This window comes from Polyodon spathula, chromosome 6 (genome assembly GCF_017654505.1).
Source record: "Polyodon spathula isolate WHYD16114869_AA chromosome 6, ASM1765450v1, whole genome shotgun sequence".
In the NCBI taxonomy this organism is placed as follows: domain Eukaryota; kingdom Metazoa; phylum Chordata; class Actinopteri; order Acipenseriformes; family Polyodontidae; genus Polyodon; species Polyodon spathula.
This window is the reverse complement of record NC_054539.1, coordinates 53,863,836-53,885,313: the sequence shown is the minus strand read 5'-3', so window position 1 is coordinate 53,885,313 and position 21,478 is coordinate 53,863,836. Positions and strand designations below refer to the sequence as shown.

Here is a 21,478-nt window from a genome sequence, read left to right as displayed (position 1 = left end):
TTCTCATTTTTCATAGACCTCACTTAATGTTGTTGTATAGATATTGCTGCACGGAATGAATGGGTCTGTGTATCACAAGTGATTTAAAATATATAGTTGTATTTAGGCACGGGAATTGCACCCAAACACTTCTTGTGCATTTAAAGTATGTACTATATGTGAGCACTGGGATTGCACAAATTAGTTCACGTGCTGGGATTCAAGTGAATAATGAATTAGTAATTGAATCTCGGCACAGCTGTATATATAGAGGCATGTTTCACTCACTCAGAGTTTGGGGTTCAGGGAGAAAGAACGGGAGAGAGAAGGAGAAAAGAAAAGAAAAACAAAGCAATTGCTACAAAAGCGAGACCTGGTGCACATGTTCTCACATTAATTTGGCGTTTTCAATTGAACGGACATAGCAGTCTCACTGTTGTTGGTAAGCCAACTGGTAGCTAGTAGAAATAGAGCAATCAGCTGATAAGTAAAGAGAAGGCCCTGCTAAATTAAGTCTTTCCCTTTCTGTTCTGTTATTGGGTTGTTTTATAGCATTAAATGTGATGTGGGGCTGACCAATCAGAACCAGGTAGGAGTTCTAATGGATGCAGGGTTAGAGGTCAGAGAAAAGGGCATAAGGGAAAATGGGACGGAACTTACACAACTTAGATTTAATAGATATTCTCCAAATTAAGTACAGTGCTGTAATGAATATTGAATATGTAGTATCAAGGGGAAGGGATCGTGCAATCTGATTGACTTTGAATGCATAAGTAAACACTGAAACCTACTGCAGGTATGGTCCTGTAACTTTGTGATCAACTGCAGCATTCCCAAATGTGAAATATTAATGTGTCGCTTAGATGCGTATCAGGGTTTCCCAGCAGATCAAAATATATATGCATTTTTTTCTAGTAAAATAACTTAAAAGTTAAGCCAATAAACCAGGACCAGAGGACAGGGTTACTAATTAAGTAGCGATAGACTTAAGACAGACGGTAGGAGACACTTTTCAAGCAGGCAGTGGTGAGCCATGTTGTTGATACTGAATCATTGGGATCCCTCAAGATTCGACTTGACAAAGTTTTGAGATCAAGCCTTGATGGGCTGCGTGGTCGTCTCCTTGTTTGTAGATGTTCTTTTGTTCCAAGCATCTGTTTCTTTGCTGTTTTTCAGATACATCCTGGAACTTTGGTACGTGTGGCGCAACTGGGCCAGTGGGCCCCACCACAACACAGTGCAGCAACTCATACCGGGGCACAAATGTCAATGTGTCTGTGGGCACAGAAGGGCCGCTGCGGGGCGTGCAGATGTGGAGAGTACCCGCCACCGAAACCTACAGGTAACACACTCCATACAAGCAAACTACAGCCTGGAGCTCAGCGTTGATGAGGAACTCCAGAAGGGAGTAAACTTAGCGCAAGTAAACGGTGTTCAATAGCACAATCTTTTTGTCCTTTTGTTATTGACAGTGTTTTTGTTTATCAATCTTGCCCTTATTGATCCTGACAGTGGCTGAACGAAATACTGCAACTGAAATAATATTAATTTGTGTACCACGGTTATGAAACTCAAACAGAAAACAGTGCATTAGCATCTTCTTATAATGGATTTTTGTCTGCAAAAATATTGATCATGGCAGTGGGGGGGGGGGGTCTTTTTTTCAGTGATTTAAAGATTTAAATTTCTGTTTTCTGGGATCCTTTCTGGACTTCCATGTCATGCTGACTGTTTACAGGCAGTTAATGGTAAATGCATTGCTGATTTATAAATTGTAAGTACCATTGTCGTACCATTGGCATACTTAGTCACCTGTACATACTACCTGGTAATCAAACATGGCAATATCAGATTGCTAAAATATGAATGATTGTTGTTTTCAGGATCATGAGCTATGGTGCTGCTGGAGGCAGGAGCGTGCTCATCCCAGATCGGTCGTTCGGTTTGTTTCTGGGGGCCCATTTCTTTCTGCAGAAAGACGAGCTGCTCTACATCCTGGTGGGACAGCAAGGGGAAGACGCCTGTCCAAATGTGAGACCCCAGCAACACTCTGTAACATTAGCAAAAAAAATAATGGTGCAAACCTACTGAGCACTGGGCTAAATGTTTTGTGAATGTGTTTGTGTTTAGTTTTTTCAGTCATTATAACTTAATGGGACGACACATAAAGGCTTTGTGACTTTTTGACTCTTGAGTTCTTCAGCTGAACCACAGCACCTCTTACCTGTGCCTCCTGAGCTCACAATGGGCCATTCTAAAATAACACTGGCTGAAGGAACTGTTAACTTAATTATGCAAACGATTATCATGTGATAGAAGACAATATTTCGACTTTTTATTCAAAAGTATTGAACAAATAATTAATCAGTGCAAACACTTGGCCTTGGCTTGAGCTTAGTAATGCTGGCTCCTTTCTAAGGCACCGTGTTCAGTTCTGGTCACTGCAATACAAAAAGGACATTGTGGCCTTGGAGAGAGTACAGCAAATAGGAACAAGACTAATCTCAGGGCTTAAAAGAATGAGTTATGATATGTTGCATCTCTAAAGGTTAAGGAAACTGAATCTATTTAGCATAGAACAAAGGAGAGACTTCAGACTTTTAAAATAGGAAAAGTTAACTCAAGCTGATACTTTAATAACAGAAACCAGGACCAGAGGATGCAGTTGGATGTTAAGTAAAGAGTGATTTAGGACAGAAGTAGGAAATGCTTTTTCATATAGAGTGGTGAGTGTATGGAATCCTTTAAGATCCAACTTGACAAAGTTTCGAGATCAATCACTTATATATTAAATGGACGAGCACTGATGAGTGCCGACTGGCCGCCTCTTGTTCCTACATTTACTTATGTTTTATATAAATATTCCCTTGGTAACCAGGTGCAGCTGCTTCATTATTCCTTATAGTATAGCATTATCAGGAATATTGGAATTTTACTTCAAACCATTTGTTACTGGACAACTGATTGCCTCAATAAAATGTTTTATAATTCATTTCTAGGTGCAAAACATACACATATTAATACAGTAAAACTTGATGGTTCTCAATAAAATTAAGGAAAAGCTAGCTGAATTTACCCAGACATGGATGATTTAATCAGTTGAATGCTGGTGACAGGCTCCCCTGGTCAGGCGCCGTTCTGGCCCATTCCATACAGGGGCTTTCTGTTTGAGTAAAAGAGTGTCTAAGGGCAAGTGCCCTCATCAGATCTCTGTTTAAAAAGCACAGGGTCAGAGCATGCAGCCCCAGACTACATCACACTGCCCTCTAAAGGTCAGAAAGCTAATTAAATAATCCAGTAAATTGTACTTCTAATGTGCCGCATTGATCTCTCTTGCTGCAGTTTGAGGTCATGATATCAGTGTGGTCCTGTGGCTTTTGGAGTAGAATTTGCAGTGACAATTTAAGTCAGTAGTTTTGAAGGTTACTTTCATCGTTGGAGTCATGCTTTTATATTTGTGAAGGTTGCAATCGCCAGGAGGTTAATCCACGGAACAATTTACTCACAGAATACAGTAGCTCTAGAAAAAGAACAATGCATGATGTGAGAGAACAGTTGTTTAGAATGAGGGTACAGGGTAGAGGCTGTTGAATTCACACCAGGCACCAAACTGAGCTTTTCTAAAGCTGTAATGGCGCAGTGAGAAACCAGTAACGACTTGACATTTGGATTGTGCATTCGCTTTGCTTTGCAGTCGGACACCGTCATCTACAGAGTGTGTCAGGGAGAGACAAGTGTAATTGACAACATGAACCAGTCAAAGAAGACGGTGGAGGAGTGGGTGGGAGGAGGAGGAGGAGGAGGCGGTGCTACCTACATATTTAAGGTAACTGTGGTTAGGATCTCTATGATGTCATCCATGTGACAGCAACTGCAACTCACATTTTTGCATGGCATTGCTGTTTAATGCGAATGGGGTCTATACTGTTTTGCCTGGGTTAGTAACTGATTGTAAAATATCAACACCTATAGCCAAACCCATTGGTATGCATTATAGCACTATTTGCAAACACATGTTCATATCCTGACAAATTTTGAAGTCATAATGTAGAAGAGCACATTGCTTCATTTATAAACCCGTTAACCACGAATAATCTTTTGAGGCGAACATTTAGGCTTGTCAAGGTTTATAGAAGAGGTTGGGAGTTTTTGCAGGTCTCATTTTGGATCAGCTGCCCTTTGCTCATGTTCTTATATATAAACTGTGTACCACAAAATAGTTTGATGCAAAATGGTGGGCAACAACAAGATTGTGACCTTTCCAGGTTTCCTAATCTGCCCCTCCTTTAACCCTGGGTCACTGTGGCTGAGTGAAGAAGGCTGTTCTGGTTGGAGAGTTGGCAGCTAACAGTCTTTGATGTAATTCCAGATGAAGGACGGAGTGCCAGTGCCTCTGCTCATCGCAGGCGGAGGGGGTGGGAGAGGCTACAGCGGCAAGGCTGAGTATCCCATGGAGATTCTGGAGAACGACACCACTGTCCAAGGGGTCAATGGCGTCTCTGGGGCAGCAGGTAAACCCTGGTTATTGGGGGTGGGAGCTTCAAATTGTAACTTGTTATTTTGAGGGTTATAAATTAGTGGGTAGGGGTGCTTGTGTGCACACATCACTAGACTGCCACTGCAATTCTATGCTCATATTGTACTGTATGTATGTTGAGTATGCTTGTTTATTAAAACTTATATTGGTAGTTTGCCATTGTAAAATTACTTGACATAAAAACTTTCTATTAAAATAATACTTTTTTTGCTTCATTAGTATGTGTTCAAGACTTAATTTTCATTTTTCAAGTGTATGCTGCCACCTATATTTTTTTTTTTACATTTTTTAGTAGTTTTAGTAGTTGCTAATTTTCTTTTTTTATTATTTATTTATTTTTTAATCATTTTCTCCCTAATTTGGAATAGCCAATTATTTTTAGGCTCAGCTCACCACTACCATCCCCGCGCTGAGTGGGGAGTGGTGAAGTCGAACACATGCTGTCCTCCGAAACGTGTGCCATTAGCCGACTACTTCTTTACACGCTGCAGGCCCACATGCAGCCACCTCAGAGGTGCAGCATCGGAGGACAATGCAGCTCTGGGCAGCTTACAGGCAAGCCCACAGGCGCCCAGACAGACCACAGGGGTCACTGGTGCGCAGTGAGCCTAGGGCACTCTGGCCAACCTAAGCCCCCCCTGCCGGGCAGCCCTCGGCTGCCCAGCGCCCCCATGGGAGCTCCCATCCATGGTCAGCAGTGGAATACCTTGGACTCGAACCAGCAAAGTCCAGGCTATAGGGCACATCCTGCACTTCACGCAGAGCGCCTTTACCGGACACGCCACTTGGGAGTCCCGCTAGCCACTTATAATTTAATCCCCTGTGAAGCAGGTACTGTATAATGACCCCTCCTGAGCCTCACATTATATGTTATATAATGTGTTATATGTTGCTTCAATTCATATGTGAAAAGACTGCAGCTCTCTCACATTCCTCTGGACACTGAGTTAGTCTTGCCTCAACCTCGATGGCCCAAGGCAGTAACTCTGCAGGTGTTGTACAGATAAGTGAAAAAGTGAATCCTGTCTTCACCCCATCTTTTGTGGGGAGGTTTTGGGGTCTCGACTCTCTGCACTGTCCCTGTATTTCACAGCCCAATTGGGAGTGGTCTGAGATGCCCCTTGTAAAAGTTTACCACAGTAAATTTGCACGGTAACTTTGCAGTTTTTTCATGATTTTACCATGCATTTACCATGGTTAGCCTTGCTTATTTTTATATGCTTGACCATACCTATGCTTTTACCATGCTTTCACTGTGCTTTTATACTATGCTATGCTGTTATTTCTGGGTCCCATTGTGAGCAGGTTTTGTTTCTGTGTTGCAGGTGGCGGTGGCGGCTGGGATGACAAGATGCCAGTGTCTTCGGGGGGGCTGCCCCGGGTGAGGGGGGCCCTGGGGGGGAAATCCTGTCCACATGCCCTCCGGAAGTGGCAGCTGAGAGGTGGCTTCGGAGGGGGTGGTGGGGGCTGCTCCTCTGGTGGGGGAGGAGGTGGCTAACGAGGTGGTATTCATTGATAAGTTGTCTACCTAGATATGAACTTGTGTCACTATGATGAAATTTACTAAGAAAAAAATATGCTTAAAAAAAAAAAAAAAAAAAAAAAAAGTTAAAATAGAATGTAGCTAACCTAACTGTTTCAATTTACAACGCACAGCACTTACGACTCTTGCATTATTACCGTGCTTCGACTTTACGATATCGATACGGCATTTACGACACGGCAAGACAGAAGCCATGCGTCATGTGCACAGGATCGGTGTCCGAACTGCAGTACCTGCCGTGGTCGCCCTGACTCAGTCTAGCTGTTTTTTTATGCATGTAACTGTTTCTTTTTTAGAATTTATTTGCCCTTAACAATGTCTGATGAGAGCAATGGAATGAAATATAACTTTAAATATATATATATATAGTTAGACTTGTAATGATAACGATAATAATCAAATTATTTATCGATTAGGACCCCACGATAACAAATCGATAATATTTTAATGAAATCGAATATTCCATTAAATTAAAATTGTATCTTGTATATATTAGTTTGCTGTCAAGAATGTAATCTATGTTGTTGCTTCTAAGTTACTGAGAATAAGCGTCTGTGAACAAATACAGGACGATGATGCAGAGATCAAGTCACTGGCTTTGTTACTGTATTTTATACATATTATTTTGTTTTAAATCAGTCCCAACTAGCAGTCTGTCTTGAGCGAAACCAAGAATATTTAACATTACTACGTTGTCACATGCCGCTGTTTCAGAATTTTTTTTTTTTTTACCTTTTCGTTTTGAAGCAATGCAATATCCGCAGCCTTTTTCGTTTTTGATTGCTGTCTGAGACAAAAAGGTTTTTTTGTTTTTTTTAACAGTAACTTTAAATGGCTGTAAAGAAAAGAAACTGAACAAAAATAGTACAGCCTGCATAAATGTTATAATGATCTCGGTTCCCACAGATGGGACGCGAACCCCACCTCCCCCGCACTGAAGCGCAGTGTCGATACCACTGTACAAAAGAGCCGGCCTCTTTGCAGGAGAAGATACCAGGCTTATGTCTTTATATTTGATTGTGTCACTACCCCTGTGCACGCTACAGTATACACCCTTTAGTAAAACTAGAGGAGGATATGTTTTTGATAAATGCAATATGTTTTTTGTCACTTTATCTTGGAATTGCCCATCCCAGTTTTTCTGAATGGTTGAGAAAGCGTTTGAATGAATGTTGAAATCTGCAGCAATAGCTTTCATTTTCTTGTACAGTGCTGCATTATCCACCACTTTCAACACCTCCACTTCTGTCTACAAAGATAATGCACATTTCTGGAGCTGGTAAATCATTTCTGTGCAACACGGAAATGACATTCATGAGTGAGCACTATGGCAACTTGGAGCGCATCATTGGATTAGTTCTAAAACAGCACTAAAATACAGTCCAGAGGCACTAATCTAGATGCAAGTTAATATATTTCCCAATATCATTTACACTCAGCTGTTCAAACTAGGGCAATTATTTTTATTACATTTTTACATAATGTAAATTACATAATTTGCACCAGCAGGATACTCTTCTTCAGAGAATTCGAATTATAACAAGTAGTTTAAAATAAGCGACAGCTAAATTTGTCCGGGACCATGTAGAAATTCATTTGATATATTATTCATAATTTCAGAATGTGCGGCAAATGTTTCAGCTATTTATTTATTTATTTATTTATGTATTTATTTATGTATTTATTTATTTGTAACTGCACATGACTGTAAATGGTATATGTTATTGTGGTATACTGCATTAAACCTGGATTCCTCCACATTGCTTGTTCCCTTATAAAAGTTTCCAATAGAAAAAGCAAATCAATGTACAATAAAGCATAATGAAAGCATGGTAAAATATAGACATGCACTGTAAAACCCATAGAGGTATGGTAAAACATATATTATAAGGACTGTACTGATCACCTGTCCTGTCGCTTCCTGCCTGTAGGTGGCAGCACAGCTCAGGATGATGACCCTCATCGGGATGGAGAAGACGGTGTTTCCTTTATCAACACTGAGGGCGATTTGTACCTACCACCATTAAAAGGTAAAGACTGGAACAGATCAGTGCCGGATTCAAATAACAAGATCTTTGATAGATTCCCCTTTGCTGTACACTACTTTTAGCTTCCACTCTTACAGTTTTTAAATAGAAATATTCTCAATGTTTTCTATCGCTATCTGTCCTTCTTCCATGCCTATCTCTGCTCTCACACCTCTCCTCCTCAGTGATGGAGAGTCACGGCGAGGTGAGAATTGAACTGGCTGTGGACTGCAGTCACTGCCAGACGAGGGAGTGCCACCTGAGAGGAGAGCCAGCAGAGCCACAGTGTTACTGTGAGGCTGGATTCACGTTGGCACCGGACCAGGTCTCCTGCATTGATAATGACAACGTCAAAGGTACCGTCTCCCTGATAGCCTGGAGTTTGAAGACAGTAGCTTACAGTACCTTTTTATGGTGATTGCAGGTACTCTGAGTGGTTCAGTTACTCAAAGGATGTGCTGTTTGTTTGTTTGTTTTGTTTTTTGAAGTCTGTGTTATTGTTCTTTCATGTTAGTTCAGGAGCTGCTCTTCAATTCTAATATTCTGCCAGAGGTATATGTAACCTAGGCTGGATGAACCAAAGTGTCTTATAGGTGTAAGAGCCAGTGCCATCTAGTGATCTGCCCCTTTGGAAACAACTTTCCTTTTGTTTTGCTAGTAATACACTAAAATAAAGACACTTTCGCTGATCTAGCCTATGTTAAACATGTCAAAGGAATAAAATCCATGCTCTTACGAGACCTTAGGCCAGATTTACAATGAGAGTTACAACAAAATGCAATAGTTTTGTTAAGGGACTGTGATAGAAATATGAGTTCTGGTTGTAAATCTCCCTCCCAACCTCTGAGGGCGCTAAGGAGTTAAAGGAGAAGTCTTTGGACGGGCTGGACTGACAGTTCATTTCCGGGGTCGGGAAGTCAGTCAGCCTGGAAGAAGGCAAGACTCCATTGCAGGAATGTATTGACCTAGAAGGTAAACGATGTAGCAGCTGTAGGCAATAAAGACAGCTGCAGTCGTTTACCAAAGGGTCATACGTGATAGCATAAAGGGGATGGAGAATTGTAAATCTTTTCCTTTGCTTGATTTTTTGTTATAAACTGGAAGGACTGTGTGAGACGCAGAGAAAAGCGTACGAGAAATATTCGTGTTTGGTTTGTTTGTTCATGTCTGTTTAAGTACCGATCTGTGTTTGTATATCACTAGATGGCTAAACATGAATCTGAAGATGTCACCTTGGGCCAGCACACAAAACCGGATCAACACTGCACCACAGTCACAGAAAATAACCTGTTATCACCCCGGATTGGTGACCATGTTTAGTATTGTGGGGCGGATATGTATTATTATTTGGCTGTAATCCCGTTGGTAATAGCTTCGTGCATTACACATTGGTGTAATATTACAACATTACACATCACAATGCACTAGCGGAGCTGCTGGAAGCTCTGGATAGCAGATGGGACACAGAGGAGAGAAGGAGAGAGGAATGCTACACTGCGCTCATTGAAAGGGTAGGGCTGGCATTGTCCACAGCATCAGCACCTACCACAACACCAGCAATGTCGGCACCAAAGGCTCGAGCGATGAAGATGATGGCGGGGGATGACCCAGAGGCGTACCTGGTTGCATTTGAGAGGGTGGCTACCACCACATCATGGCCGCGGGTGCTATGGGCAAACCAGCTGGGACCCTGCCTGATCGGGAAGGCTCAGACAGCCTACCAGACTGTAAGCAACCTCAATGCTGCCAGCTATGACCTGGTCAAACTGGCCATTCTCCCCAATTCTGCCATGTTGTCGGTGCCGATACCCAAGCCTGGGTACAGCGCCACAACAACGACTCCCTGGAAGCCGCCGTAAAACTGCCGGAGGTTTATAAGGACTCCCTGGCCTCCATCCGGATTGGGATACTGTCGATTCCCGCCCTTCGGAGCAGCTGACCCCTACCCCCCTGTCCTCCAACACCCCCGGTACCAGGAGTCCCGGGTCCCAGACCTCCGATACAGCCAACCCCAATGGGCCCCCTTGATTGCTCTTCATGAAGACCAAGGTTCACCCCCAGCTTGGGTAGAGGTGCTGCCCTTGCCCCGTTGCCATACCAGCAACGGGACAAAAATCAAACCTATGTTCCCTCTGTCCCCCCAACGTGTTTTAGGTGTAACCAACCGGGACATCTGGCCAGGTCATGCCCTGCTGCCATGGAGTGTGACGTGGCCACGTTTAATTGGGCAACTAAGATAGGTAAGCGTGGGGAAAATGGTCGGGAGGGACCTTGTATGATTGGTGTGGTTTTAGGTAATGTGAAACCCAACGCATTAGTGGACACAGGCTGTGAGCAAACCTTGATTAGAACAGCTCTCCTGGGCTGTGTGTCGTGGCGGCCACGATGTCAGGTGGCCATCTCCTGTATACATGGAGACACAGCGGCATACCCAACCCTAAAATTGTATTTATCGGTAGGACCGATAAAACGTCGCCTGGTAGTAGGGGTGGCGGAAAGGTTGCCACACCCTGTTATTCTGTGCCTAGACTGGCCAAAATTCAAAGAATTGATGCAAATAATGGCAGTCTCAGCTGCACATGTAAACGTGGCAGGAAAAAAGAAAAGGGAACAAATTGGTAATGTGTTTCCTTTTCACACTGAAATGTTTTCCCCTATTTTCCATCCTAGAAAAACAAATAAGGAGAGATGGACCACAAAATGGGAGGGGGCACCTTTCAGACAAGGCTGGGGTCTGGTGGGAGAGTGCTTGAATGGTAACAAACGCCAGTCAAAAGGAGTCGGAATGCAGTGTGAATGAGAGGGCGAGGTTACGGAGCCTTCCAGTACAGATGCTACTTCGGCCCCTGTCAATATACCGGACATGTGGTACTCTCTCAAGTACGGACATAGTGTGGGGCCAACATAATGACCCGTCACTAGTGCACGCTTGGGTGCAGGTCTGGTCTATTGAAGGTAAGGATGTTGATGACGCTGGGGCGCTAGTATATCTACACTTCAGTATCAAGGGGCAATTACTGTATAGGGTAAATCTAGCCATGGGCACAGGACAGCCTGTAACACAATTATTGGTTCCCCCATCTTGTCGGACCGAGGTCATGAGGCTGGCGCATGATATCCCTTTTGCGGAGCACCTCAAAGCTGACAAGACAAAGGAGTGGATTATATTGGGTAGGTCTTCATACTGATGTGTCACAATATGTAGCCACATGCCCAGACTGCCAGCGAGTAGCGCTGAGTTGAGTGCGCCCCGCCCCTTTGGTTCCACTGCCGATTATTTCCACCCCTTTTTTTGATCGCATTGCAATGGATATAGTGGGCCCTTTGCTACCTTCTGACTCTGGGTATATGCATATATTAGTAGTGATAGATTATGCAACTCGATACCCTGAAGCAGTTCCATGGAGATCCACTAGTGCCACTGCAAGTTAGTACATATTATGGCTAGAGTAGGGATCCCCAAGGAGATCTTGACTGATCATGGAACCAGGTGTATAAAATATTAAAAATACGTCCCATCAGGACATCTCTTTATCAACTACAGATGGACGGTTTGGTGGAACGGTTTAATCAGACCTTAAAGTCGATGCTGAGACGGTTTGTAACACAAGAGCAAAAACATTGGGCATCGCTTCTTCCCTACCTTCTTTTTGCTGTGAGAGAGGTGCCGCAGAGTTCTACAGGGTTCTCACCCTTCAAGCTCTTGTACTGCCAACAACCTTGCGGCATCCTCGATCTGTTGAGAGGGGTGGGAGGAGCACAGAGGCTTGTCAAAAAATGTATTGAAGCATGTGCTCCTACTTAGAGATTGCCTAGATTTGGTAATCGTTTGGCCCAAGACAACCTCAGATCGGCTCAGTACTGACAGCAGCAGCATTACAACAAAAATGCACTAATTTGAACCTTTCGACCAAGAGACAAGGTAGTGCTGCTACTTCCCTCCTTGAAATTGTGTGCTAAATAGCAGGGGCCATATGAAATGATTCAGGTTATAGGGAAGGTGAATTATGAAATTAGACAGCCCGATCACCATAATGAACATGAAATTTATCATGTAAATTTATTAAAGCCCTGGCAGACAAGGGAGGTCTTGTTTATAGCCCCAGGCAACATAGAGGAGCACAAAAATCATTTCAATGGAGGAACAGTTGGTTCCAGATCAGCAACAGAAGCTGCGGAAGCGTACTGAGGAGTTCAGAGATGTTTTTATCTCTCCACCAGGTGTCACTGTGTGAGAGAGACTGTACCGGATCCCAGAAAGTTGAAGTGACATTCATAAAGAGGTGTGGGACATGCCCGAGCTTGGGGTGATTGAACCTTCCAGGAGTGGTGCAGTCATATTTTCATAGTGGCCAACAAAAATGGCACCAACCACTCAGCATAGGTTTCAGGAAGGTAAACGCTATTGCCAAGTTCGATGTGTACCCTATACCAAGACTCAGGCCACTACTGAGATTATCTGGTTATTACCGTCGCTTTATCCCAGAGTATGCCACAGTGGTTCACCCTTTAGTTGACCTCACCAAAAAGAGTGCTCCAAATTCAATTAAATGGTCAGCTGAGTGTCAGGGGGCGTTTGATACTATTAAGCATAGACTTTGCCAGGCCCCCACTCTTATCACACCAGATTTCACCAAAACATTCATCCTGCATACCTACTCATCGTATGTAGGTTTGGATGCTCTCTTGTTTCAAAAGGAGGCTGGAGTAGAACACCCGATACTGTACATCAGTAAAAAGAGGCTACCTCGGGAACACAACTACTCCGTAGCCAAAAAGGAGTGTTTGGCCTTTAAATGGGCTACTCACTCTTTATGATACTACCTGCTGGGACACTCATTTGATCTTGTCACAGACCACGTTCCACGCAAGTGGTTAAGCACCATGAAGGACAGCAATGCCCGGATAACTCGGTGGTATCTGGCGTTGCAACCCTTCATGTACCAGCTGGTACAGTGTGCTGGGAAAGACCATCAAAATGCGGATTATTTTTTCCAGGAGGGGGGAGTAATGGGAGAGGTAGATTCAGTCGAGTGTTCCTTCGGCTCCACTCTGAGCGATGGGATATGTGACAGTTCTGGTTGTAAATCTCTCTCCCGACCTGTGAGGGCACTAAGTAGCGAAAGGAGAAGTCTTTGGACGGGCTGGTCTGACAGTTCATTTCCGGGGTCAGGAAGTTGGTCAGCCTGGAAGAAGGCGAGACTCCGTTGCAGGAATGTATTGACCCAGAAGGTAAACGGTGTAGCAGCTGCAGACAATGGCAATACATTGGTGTGTATTGCTGGGGCTTATTCTTTTGGTGACCAGACCCAGATTAAAAATAAAACCTTTTCCAAATCGGATTACAATTGTCTGTGATTATTCCTGCACTGCATCACCTCTGCATCTGTTCATAATCAGCAGCCACTTTGCCACAGGGACTCTAGTAACAAACAACTCATGCATGCAACTCGTGGAAGCTTTAGTCATTAAATTGATTCTGGTTTAATATGTGCTTGATTCTGTTTTTTTCAAAATTAGCAGGTGTTTTCTACTTTTAAAAAATAGGTTAAAAGTAGTACACTCTTTAACAAATATGCCCCAATATTACTGATGCTAATAAGATTTAAGGGAAACTTAATTTCATTATTGCTTATCACTCTTACAATAATATATCCATATGTAAAAGGACAGTGCATTTACAGTAAACTGTAGCGAAAGTACAGCAACCAACAACCACATAGTCTATACACTATTCTAATTCATGTCATTTTCACTAGCCAGTCAGAGTGCAGCTATGCCAGTTAGGACTTCTATTTCTGCATTAAGCAATGTAGCAGGACACTACACAACCACAAGTAATGCCAATTTAGAGCAAATTCCTGAACAGTCAAAGAAATGCTACACTGGTTTGTGGTTTTCTGTTTATGCTTTACATATACTGCAGGCACTGTAAACCAGGAGATGTCTCAGCTGCCCATGCACCTGGTCTTGTCAGTGGTGATGTCAGCTCTCATCGCAGCTCTACTGCTCGCCATTTCTTGCATTATGTTCGGTGAGTACCTCTCAGAACCAATCTCTAACCATGGTTGTATAACGAGCAGTGCTGTGTGACATTGCCATTGTGGATTGTGTCCCCCGACGGTGAGATGAGATGAGGTTAAAAGCTCTATAACCATGAAGGCAGACGAGCCTGGCTCTTTTGCACTGTGGTTAATGTTCGTTTGCACTGTGCGGTGTCACACCCAGCTTCCACCCTGTTGCATGTGCAAAGGCATAATACTTGGCACACATCCCTGACATACAGGAATACGACCTCCATGTATTCCGCTGTGTTGAAAGATTCATCTATCTCACTTCAGATCCACCTCTATTGTTAAGAACTGTCAGAAGCATATAGCCATGCAAATAGATTCATGCACTTATGTATAGTAATAGGATTTTGCTTACAGTATATGGACTTGTATGCAACTAAATTAACTCTAGGCAAAACAGAAAACGGGACCAGAGGACACAGTTGGAAAGTATGTTGAGACACTGTTAAAAGAGAGTAGGAGACACTTCTTTACTCAGAGTGGTGAGGGTATGGAGTGGGTTACCTAGTTATGTCGTTGATTGGGATTTTTTTAAGATGAGAAACCATACGAGCACTGATGGGCCAAATTCCATCTTCTCATTGTACATTACAAAGACACGATCAAGACACAAATCAAAGGTTTCTCTGATTATGGCGCATTAGACAATTATTTGCAGTTTATGCAGCACTGCTTGGTGTACTTGGCTTAAAACCCGTGGTTTTTGATAATTTGATTACATAATGAGTCAATGGGTCTGTGGCAGGGCTGAGAACCTGCTTATGGGAATACCAATGTGTTTTGTATTTTGTTTACTTTTCTTTTGTGTTTTTGTGTAAGTATTCTTATTAGTTTAGTGGATTTAAAACCTGCAAAAAGTATACGGAGAGAGCATAGGATCCTTCCGGAGTTAATAAACCAGTGCCCTGGCGCTGCATTTCAAATACATTCCCTCTGTCTCTCTTATCAGATTCCCACAAACCCATTACAGTCACACTGAATTCAGTGACTTCCTGTAATATACAGTGTCATCAACAGTCTACCACTATGATCTATTTTTAGAATCTTCACTGCAGTTTTGTCTGTGTTCTTTATCAATGAATCCAGAGAAAAATCAAATTCAAGGCTGTACAGCTTGTTTTTATCAAATCACGAAACTAAATATACACTCTTACTGTGTAAAAATCATGCTTTGTAGAGAGCAGCCAGTCCCTTGCAGTGCCATTTTCACTGTAGGATTGTAAGGATTAGGGTGTGTGTTTGTTTATAGTTCAGGTGGAGCCATAATGAAGCACCAGCCACCGCTACGAGGGGATAGCATCATCTGTTTACATGGAACTGTATTCTTTCAAAAAATAGGATTAAAAGCTTTGAAAATATGGCTCAATGTCTCAAATGCATTTTAAGTTGTTTATTACTGGTTATGTAATTCCATTGAGTATTATTATGCCGCACTGGGGTTATATGACCCCAACAGGGCGTGTAGTGGAGCGTACATAATCTACCCTTCCACCTTACCATGTACAGGCAGAGATGTCATGCTTGTTCTCATCTGTGAAATAATGATGCTGATGACACTTTGAGTAAAAGTCTTTGAGCATCCACGACAACCTGCTGTATGCTTGGCACACATACTTGGCTTAAGTACAAGGTATAATACTTGGCATACATCCTTGGCTTACAGGAACACCACCCACACGTATTCAGCTGTGTTGGAAGGTTTGTCTATCTCCCAATTTGTAGTGCTAAATGCATCACTTCAGACTATTTTAGAAAGCAGTAGAAAAAAAAAATGAAAATCAGATATCTATGTAAAATGCTCTTTATCAGTGTTACTGTCACTGTTTACCATGCTGGTGTTCAGTAATGCGAAGATTTTTTAGCCCCCATTTGTGGGGTGTAGTATAGCGGATACATATAGATGGAAAACTGTATTACCTCAGAAAACAACTTGAATCCAAGCATAAACACATGCGCCTGTCTGTGCAATTATACAGAAAATTCCTTATTCACAAACCCCCCCACTTCTCCCCTGGTTGTGTGCTGCAGTGTACCGGCGGAAACACCCCGAGCTGCAGTCCATTCAGCTGGAGCTGCAGAGCCCAGAGTGCAAGCTGAGCAAGCTTCGCACCTCCACCATCATGACAGACTACAACCCCAACTACTGCTTCGCCGGCAAGACCACCTCCGTCAACGACCTGAAAGAGGTGTCGCGCAGGAACATCTCACTCATGAGGTGAGGCGGCTGAGCGCTGGGGGAGCGGGGGCTTCTACAGCAGGGAGTCATAACCTAACCTAACATAACCTAACCACCTAACCTAAGAGAAGAAACAGGCCTAGCGCAGTGGTTCTCAAACTGGGATCCGGGGTTCCCTGGGGGGGTCGCAAATGTTGCCCAGGGGGTCCCCAGGAAATTCTGAAAATGTATTTTACTGTTGTGAAGAAGAGATCTTAGAAGAGTCAATACTAACAATACTGATATTTGAAGGAATGGTTATAACTCTCCTGGGAATTTGTTCAGGAGTTTAGAGAGGGATAGGAGGGTTGTCAATGGGATGGGGAGTTCCTAGAGAACTATGTGCTGATGATACTAAAGCCGCAAATATGAAGTCGCACTGCTACAAGCCAGCCACTCAAATATAAAAAATAAATAAGCTTTGGAACACCCTCATGTGTAGTATCGATTATCCTAGAGGATATAAGCATCTTCCAAGTAGGATATGTGCCTTCTGGAGCACCGTTTCCCAAAGTGGGGGTCCTGACCCAAATATGGTCACAGCAAGGTTTCTGATGGGTCGCCAAACAGTCTAAAAAATATGACGTTCAGTGCACACTGTTAAGATTTTGTTTCACTATACAATTTCTTATGCTCATATTCAAAATAAATATAATTCACATACAAATCATTAGCAGTAATTATGTAAACAATTTATTGTTTTTATCACCAGTCTACTGCTTTAAATGTGAACCTAAAAAATAAAGCATAAGGTGCCATTTTATGTGCGGTTACTTGGGATTTTGAAAACAGTTAAAATGGATGCAAAACAAAAACATGTCTAATCCTACTTGCAGCTCAAAGAAACAAACACAAAAAAAACCTTGTTATTATCATCTTATATTAACTTTGTTTTTTCTTACATTGCTGACGAGGATGATCCGCCGATGATGTGTTATTTGTTGTGAAGTATTGGGTCACGAAAGCCTTAAGCCTTCGACATCTTGAGACACAGCATCTAGATTGCACTGGGAAATGGCAAGCATTTTTCCCCAGCAGAAAGCTGATCAATTACCTAAACAGCAAGACGTTCTTAAAAAATTAGTCACTGTCTCAGAGAAAGAGATGAATGTATCCTACCTGGTTACAATACATATTGCAAAAAAATAAAAAATGCACAACTGACTGTTGTCAGTATGTTTGCAATGCAATGATGTTGAATTGAAAATTAAAACTGGTGTTCATTATGTTGAAACATAATTTTAAATTGATATTGTAACATGGAGGCAAAGAAAGCAATCCAGGCAAGTATTCTGATCTCAAATGCACGGTTTATTTTACAAGAAGTAGAGTAAAATAATAAGTTCAGTAAAATAAATGCAATCAACAATAACAGACACAGAATAAATAAAAGGGTTTAACAAACAGGCAGGTCACACACACAAAGCTAACAGTCTATGCGTGTCTGACTCAGTAATTAAAATAAAACAACAGGTTCTCTCCCAAAACTCTCCAAAACTCTTCACCCAGCCCCTCCCTCTGCCAGGCTTACATTTCGCTTTGTCACGCATGCTCCCCCAATCACAGGCATGCATTCCTGTCCCATCACACACGCTCTCCTGCAAATGCATGTCTGCAATCGGCTGAGAATTTTCGTAGAAGTGCCCCCCCGCCCCCAGATTCGTCTGCCTTGTTGTTACAATATATTAGTTTTAATAGTTTTAATACCATTGTTTTCTAATAATTAATTTGATAAAAGCAAGCATTTTAGCAAGCTGTAAAACTATTAAAGTCTGAATCCTTATATAGTGTAGTATAGTTATAAATAAATGAAATGTGGCTTTTTGATTGGTTAAGAAGTATTTCAGTTAAAATATTGAATAGTGCATAATTTTGGGTCGTGGGTTCATTATTCCTGTGTTCATTTGGGTAGCCAATCAAAAAGTTTGGGAAACACTGTCCTGGAGGGCAGTTTATTTCAGCTAATACAGAAAGAATATTCTTCCTTTTACAAAAGTGTAGCACAGGCTGCCTTGACGTGCCTTTTACAATTTATCCCAGAGAGAGAGAGAAAAACGTTTCCTCTCTTTTTTATAGTCTCTGTATTCTGCCAGCTGCATTACTGTAAAAATATGGGAACAACAAATCTCTCTGACTTACCTTTTTTTTCCTGGCACTTGAGAATAAGTAAAAGTAATTAAACAGTAGTCATTAACAACACAAAAAGCTCTCTGCTAGCCAGCGCAGCAGTTTTCCGACTCCTGCAGCAGATAAAAATGAATGAGATGAGTGGGCATAAATTGCACAGATGAGCTCTGGACATAAATTCTGCTCCATTTAGCGAGCCTCTGGGGGAGGGAGGAGGATTCTATCACAATAAAAGCAGAGCCAGCCTGAATTACCTGCCAAGCTCCACTCCCAATGAACGTTTCAAAGGGAAACCCCAGGATAAATTACACACTTGCCTGGAGGCGTTATTGAATGCGCTACTCTGCTTAAAAACAAGACCTGGAGACCTGCTGTCATCCCTCGCCCAGAATAGCCCTTTTTCAAGCACTGAGAGCAGCACAGTGACAGAGGTGGGCACCGTAGTGTGCTGGATCCTTAGTCTTTTAACCATTTTCAGTGGAATTTACAAGCCCAGTGCATAGTGTACAGTACAACAAATTGACACTAACAGTGCAAGAACATATCACGTTTACAGTTGCTCAAGTAAGTGTATTAAACAGTAAGCATGGTTTATTAGGAACCCCACGTTTCTTCCACAATGACAGTCTGAGTTGTGTCTTGTTCCACAACGGGGTCAATGAGGTAGACAGCCGCCAAAAAGACCAATGTTCAAGTTCATCCCACACTTGGATTGGATTGGGTTTCGGGATTAAGTTGTCTTATCCGCCTAGAATAGGAAACACCAGCGCAGTGAAAGATTACATTGTCATCTCGAAAGAAGTCATTACTGGGGTGGTCCTCATCGTGGCAAGTGGGTGGATTTCAGGATCAGGGTATCAAACTCCTTCAAGCAGTAGTTAGTGCACCAAGTCAGAGATTTAATATAACACTAAGAAAGGCTGAAATGTTTGTCTGCCTGAACTATTTTTTCTCGTGGAGCCCCAGGTAGTGACTGTGTGTCTATGTGTCTCTCTCTTCACAGGGGGCTTGGCCATGGAGCCTTCGGAGAGGTATACGAGGGTCAGGTGTTCGGGATCCCTGGAGAGCGCAGCCCAATGCAGGTCGCTGTCAAGGTAAGGGAGCCCCAGACCCCAGACTGATGATTCAACAGCAGCTGATGATTGGGTTGCACATCAGTGTCAGGAACAAGCTCTACCATTCTGTGCTGTTCTGCTAAAATATAACTTTATATCCACAGTTGACCCTGTGTCTTTGGTATAAGAGTGTCTTCTCATAAGCGCTTCGGATGGGGAAGAGGGCTGGTTCTGTCAGTTTGTAGTCTACCATGCAACAGACAATGTACTGAACTGTTCTGAAAGCTGGCATTTTGATTGGCTGAAAATGGCTTAATGATTTATAAATGGAACACTTGGTTCTCAAAAGTCCAGCCTTACCTTCCTCTTCGCAATACACTGCACTGTGCTACCTTTCCCGAATCCGAACCACTGCACCCTGTTTGGCGGCAGTGTAGGTGACCTGAATGTTGACCAGTTCAAAACGCCTATGCACTGTGTAATGTTTTGTAAGTTACACAATGAAACCAGTGCAAACACATACAGAGGGTCCTATTCATTGTGTAAGGAGTGCGCAATACTGTACATGAAGTTAAAAATATTTGCATAAAATCAAGAGATTATCAGATTATATCCAAATGCAATTCAGAGCATCAGTAGGAGGCTAGGAGTGTGAGATAGCGTGTGACAGACAGACAGGCAGACAGATGGATGGATGGACAGCCAATATTTCCCATTTTTGTACCCTACATTTTGCAAATAGTGAGTATGTGTATGTGTGTGTTTGTGTTTATTTAATTACTGTGCTCTCTGTGTTCCTCAGACACTGCCAGAGGTCTGCTCTGAGCAGGATGAGCTGGACTTTCTGATGGAGGCTCTCATTATCAGGTAAGAGAGAGCAGGGAGCTCAGCTCTTCTTCAATTACACAGCTAGGGTCGCTATCCTATGATGCAACACACATCGAATACAGTATAGAGTAAAAGCATAGTAATGAGTGTGTGCTATGTAAACTCATCTGTCTTGTCTTGCCCCCTACAGTAAGTTCAACCACCAGAATATCGTGCGCTGCATCGGGGTGAGTCTGCAGGCCCTCCCACGCTTCATCCTGCTTGAGCTCATGGCTGGCGGAGACCTCAAGTCCTTCCTGCGGGAGACACGTCCACGGCTGGTAAGAGCACAATAACCATCAGGGGACTGGCTGCTCTGTTAAGCATTAGTGCAAAGTCTGTTATGGGTCTTTCCAGAACCTGGCAACAAGATGAGTCTATAAGCTGAGAATTTTTAGGGCAATAACTCAGAATTACTCACCCGATTACAGAACTGTTCCCAAGCTAGCTGCATGTCTTTTATACAGTATGTAGTAGAATCAGTTGAAACTATTCAGGTTTATGCCAGCACCCACATCAATTATATGAAGTGCATTTGTGTTATAAATTATCCCATATAGCACTTTAATCTTGTATACACCTTGCAAACCATGCCTGCAGTATACATTCATTGCATGAGTGAGGTTCCTGCACCAGGATGGATTTCCCTTGAGAAAGAAACCTTCAAATGCATTTTAATAATTGCATATTGACGTGTAATTATTTTACCCCTAGACCCAGCCCTCCAGCCTATCAATGGTAGACCTACTGAATGTGGCGCGAGACATTGCACAGGGCTGCCAGTACCTGGAGGAAAATCACTTCATCCACAGGTCACAAAGAGCTATTAAATACACTTGCTTTAACACTGAATCATAAACTACACAGAACAACTCAGCCCAGGTTGGGGACATTGTCATAGTGAGATGTAGAGGGGTACAGATTGAGGGAGAGTTCACGGCTCTGTTACAGTATAGAGGAGTGCAGATTGAGGGAGAGTTGGGGGCGCTGTTACAGTATAGAGGGGTGCAGATTGAGGGCAAGTTGGGGCGCTGTTACAGCATAGAGGGGTGAA

At 42.7% G+C, this 21,478-nt stretch overlaps 1 protein-coding gene across 1 annotated transcript in view; it reads left to right on the top strand.

The window, feature by feature from the left end:
* Positions 1–21,478, top strand: part of LOC121317698 (ALK tyrosine kinase receptor-like) — a 113,253-nt gene that overhangs the window by 86,179 nt on the left and 5,596 nt on the right. Inside the window, exons 11-23 of the mRNA XM_041253853.1 lie at positions 1,156–1,321; positions 1,863–2,010; positions 3,674–3,805; positions 4,349–4,490; positions 5,842–5,994; positions 7,991–8,089; positions 8,272–8,442; positions 14,013–14,120; positions 16,189–16,375; positions 19,506–19,596; positions 20,360–20,424; positions 20,576–20,705; positions 21,139–21,236. Coding sequence (XP_041109787.1) covers positions 1,156–1,321; positions 1,863–2,010; positions 3,674–3,805; positions 4,349–4,490; positions 5,842–5,994; positions 7,991–8,089; positions 8,272–8,442; positions 14,013–14,120; positions 16,189–16,375; positions 19,506–19,596; positions 20,360–20,424; positions 20,576–20,705; positions 21,139–21,236 — 1,690 coding nt within the window. The remainder of the gene's footprint in view (positions 1–1,155; positions 1,322–1,862; positions 2,011–3,673; positions 3,806–4,348; positions 4,491–5,841; positions 5,995–7,990; positions 8,090–8,271; positions 8,443–14,012; positions 14,121–16,188; positions 16,376–19,505; positions 19,597–20,359; positions 20,425–20,575; positions 20,706–21,138; positions 21,237–21,478) is intronic.